General features: G+C 39.2%; 1 protein-coding gene across 1 annotated transcript; it reads right to left on the bottom strand.

Moving 5' to 3' along the window:
- Window positions 1–755: 755 nt before the first annotated feature.
- cyb5b (cytochrome b5 type B) lies at window positions 756–3485 on the bottom strand. The gene is made up of 5 exons (XM_014175266.3): window positions 3102–3485; window positions 1669–1797; window positions 1482–1508; window positions 1332–1366; window positions 756–1215 (listed from the first exon to the last, which is right to left on the bottom strand). The coding sequence occupies exons 1-5, from the start codon at window positions 3291–3293 to the stop codon at window positions 1125–1127; spliced, it is 474 nt and encodes a 157-aa protein (XP_014030741.1). The 5' UTR covers window positions 3294–3485; the 3' UTR covers window positions 756–1124.
- Window positions 3486–3810: the final 325 nt, after the last annotated feature.

The following is a 3810-nucleotide window of genomic DNA, read 5'->3' as shown; positions in this document are numbered from 1 at the left end:
ACAAATGTGTTGGATGCATTTGCTGTTTGTTTTGGTTGTGTTTCAGATTATTTTGTGCCCATGGTAGCATCCATTAATGTGGATGCTATCATGACTACGGATAATCCTAAATGAATTCTGAATAATGATGAGAAAGTTAAATGCACAAATATATCGCCCCCCCAAAATGCTGACCTCCCGTTTTTGTAATGGTGAGAGGTTAACATGTCTTGGGGGTAAAATATGTATTTCTCACTCATTCACGATTCAATGAGAATTATCCAGAATCATGGTAGCATTCACATTAATGTAGAAGTGTTTAGAAACATATTATATTCTTATTTACAATAAAAGTGAGTCCAAAATTGCACAATAATACACTATATACCATTCATCCCATTCATCCCTATTGGGTACAAAGTAATCTGACACACAACCAAAACAAACAAATGCATCCAACAAATTTGTAGAATCACAACCTTAATGTAGTCATTGCGTGCTATGAATATGGGACCAAAAACGTACCTGTTTACAACTTTAATACACATAAGTGAATTTGTCCCATTTGGTCTCCTAAAAAACTGCTGTAATTTCTAAACGGTTCACCCGATATGGATGAAAATACCCTGACAGTCTGCACTTTAACCACATACTCTTTGTGTCATTTAAAATCTAAAGTGCTGGAGTAGAGCCAAAACAAACAACAAAAAAATCACTGTCCCAATACTTTTGGAGCTCACTGTAAAAGTCCCACAAAGCAGATAGCGACAAGAGTTTGCAGATATACATTACAGTTGAGATCACTTGCATATGAATAACTAACTTAAGACACCACACAATAAGTATCAAAAGGCAGAGTGAGTAAACAATATGAATAGATTAGAAAGTAATTTAAAGAGACTGAGGGCAGAAAGTTTCCAGATGCATCTCGCCCCACAGCCTGTTGGATGAGGTCTAGAAAAGAAAGCCGAGGGGCAAGGGGATTGTTTTATCCTTTCCCTCCCTTTCCTTCAATGTGAGGGCACTGTGTGAGTTGAGTGGGACGCACCTCTGAAAAGTTGTGTACGTTCAATGCAAGGGGGGTTTGGTCAAACATGTCAAGGCCTCCAGACAGAAAGAATGAGAAGCGACGACAGCGTCAGGGCTCAAGAAGACTTGCGCTCCAGCATGTAGTATCGATACATGATACCCACAACAACTGCAGCTATGGCAGGTATCAACCATGTGGTCCACGAGCTAGAGAAAGAAGGAAAGAGCACTTAGACAAAAACAGCTCAGTGAAGAATGATTAGGAGACAGAATACTTAGTCAATGCAAATGGCATAATCAAATTCTTATCGCTTATGACTGACCTCGAGCCATCTCCTGAAGTTGTAATGAATTCTTCCTGTGGGAGAATTTTTGTTGTTGTTGATAAAACAAAGTTCAAGAGTTAGCGTTAGTAAAATAGGTGTTACATTATTATAAAACATTTTTACAGAAGATTTACTTGAATACTTTACCTTTGCGCAGTCCTTCTTCCGGTCATCCTAAAAGACAGGGTGAAATAATCATTTACACACTTTTACGATCAGAATAAATCATGCCACAAATAATTTTTTTGTTCCATCATTAATCTAAAACTATGTTTCGATTAATGAATTTGCAATGATTGCGAGTTCAACAGTTGAGAGAAAGCAATCTCTGTACCATATGGAGCTCCCCAATGTAGTACTGGATGAGCATCTCTCTAGCATCTGTAGAGTGACCAACATCCTCGAAGCTCTCTGTGGCATCTGCACCTGCCTGCTCCACTAGAACCTCCTCTCCTCCTGGATGCTGGAAACACAAAAACAAGTGGTATAATTAATTTCATCATGATCTGTCACTACCGACAGTTACTGCATGGTCGGAACTAGAAGCACAAGCATTTCGCCACACTCGCATTAACATCTGCTAACCATGTGTATGTGACAAATAAAATTTGAATGTAATCACAGACTACACAATTACAGTATGATGTCCTACATGACATGGATGGCTGGCTTATGTCGACCTAAATGTCAATATGATAAATGTGTTAAAAAAAGCTCTGAACTCTTAATTATCTGATATCCTGAAATTATTATGTATTGGCATATTATAGGGATAGATTGCTTGATTAAAAATGGTTCAAGCTCCAATGTCAACTGTTTTGTTGGCAGGCTCACTCTTCGAAGGTAAACAAATCTTACAGTGTGGTGTTACTTCACAAATACAGCCTTGATAATAATACATGAAAGAGGTCATGCCAAAGATACTTGTAACTAACCCCTTTAATCTTAACCTGAAATCCAGAACCTGTACTCTGTACCATTAGCAAAAATGGTTTAGCATGACATGGAGTGGAATGATAGCTAAACAGACTGGTACCCCATGCTACTTTCATCTGTGCTCATGCTGTGCCATCGGCATTGTATTTCGACGTATTTTCCCATTATACCTTTAATAGATGGTGGGTTGCGCAACTTTAGGCAACTGACCTCTTGTAACCCGCCCTAACTAGCTTTGTAACCTTTGCCAAGTGGACTAAAGTCCCACTGTGGTAGTTATAGCTACAGTGAGAGGACCAGGCAAGTATGAACTACCTAGCGAACAATTAGGAGTGGTCGTGACAAAATTATTTTTGGACAATTAAGCTAGCTCAAACCTAGCAAACTAGTTACGTTAGCTAGCTAACGTTACGCTAGGTACGTTCCATAATAATGCATCTCCAGTCCAGGTGCAACATTACACCATCTGTTAATATTATTGGGAATATGCAGCTAGACACAGACAGCAAACACAGTTAAATTAGCCACATTAACCAGCTAGTTAAACTGGCAAAACACACACTAGCCAAAATAGCAAATGCTATTGCTGGCAAGCTGCCTCCATCAGCCTGAGCGTTAGATAAATAACGTTCAGATGTGGTAGTTAGCTAGAAAGACCCAGACCTTCACATATGTGCAAGTTAGTTATCTAGCTAGACGTTTGGTTGGCTTTGGATACTAAATTAATTTGAAACCAGCCAACGGAGACCAATATTCTAGCTAACGTTAGCTAGTAGTGTCGTAGCTAATGCTAGTCAGCTAACGTTAGCAACGGTGGTATTTTGATCTTACCTCCTCCAAGAAACTGGTGATGTTATACACTTTATCGTGGATGATAAGCCATACGTCCGTGCTCATATTATGAGCTTTTATTTCTTCCAATGTGTAGTATTTCACATCGCTCTCTGCTGTGTGACAAACATCCCCCATGCTGTTAGCAGCACCATTTGTGTTGATCATGTTATCGTTCATTTCCTCACCCATTATCTGTTTAAACACTTCTTGCCTCGCTAGCTAAGTCTCTCAGTTACACTTTGATTATCCAACGTTGAATCGTATGCTGTAGGGTTTATAAGACAGAATGAAGGTTCGTGTATCCAACGTGGACTGCCTTAGCAATGCATAAGCCCGAGTTTCCCCTTTGCAACCGGCATATCGTTACATCAGCAGACATGAAAGAACCAATGATTTCATTCCGGTGTCACCTTCCAATGAACATGTATTGACGTAACCAATGAAAGGCAACATTGTAGAATTGTAACCAATCACAGGTGACCTTTAGATGATCATGAGACCTCGTCATTTAGCATGTCCATGGAAGAGTTAGATCAAGTATTTTACATTACTCACATATCAAATCAGTTTTATTGCTCCTTTTAAATGTCATTGGATTTGGCTAATGATCAGTGCAATTCCATCCTGCATATTGTCTTTGTCAGTAGTGTTGTTTTTGAGTAGGTTCCACTTCCAACCTCACCCACTGAAGTGATGTCTAATGTAC

This window comes from Salmo salar, chromosome 26, assembly GCF_965601325.2.
Source record: "Salmo salar chromosome 26, fSalSal1, whole genome shotgun sequence".
Lineage (NCBI taxonomy): Eukaryota > Metazoa > Chordata > Actinopteri > Salmoniformes > Salmonidae > Salmo > Salmo salar.
This window is presented reverse-complemented; position numbering and strand designations above follow the sequence as displayed.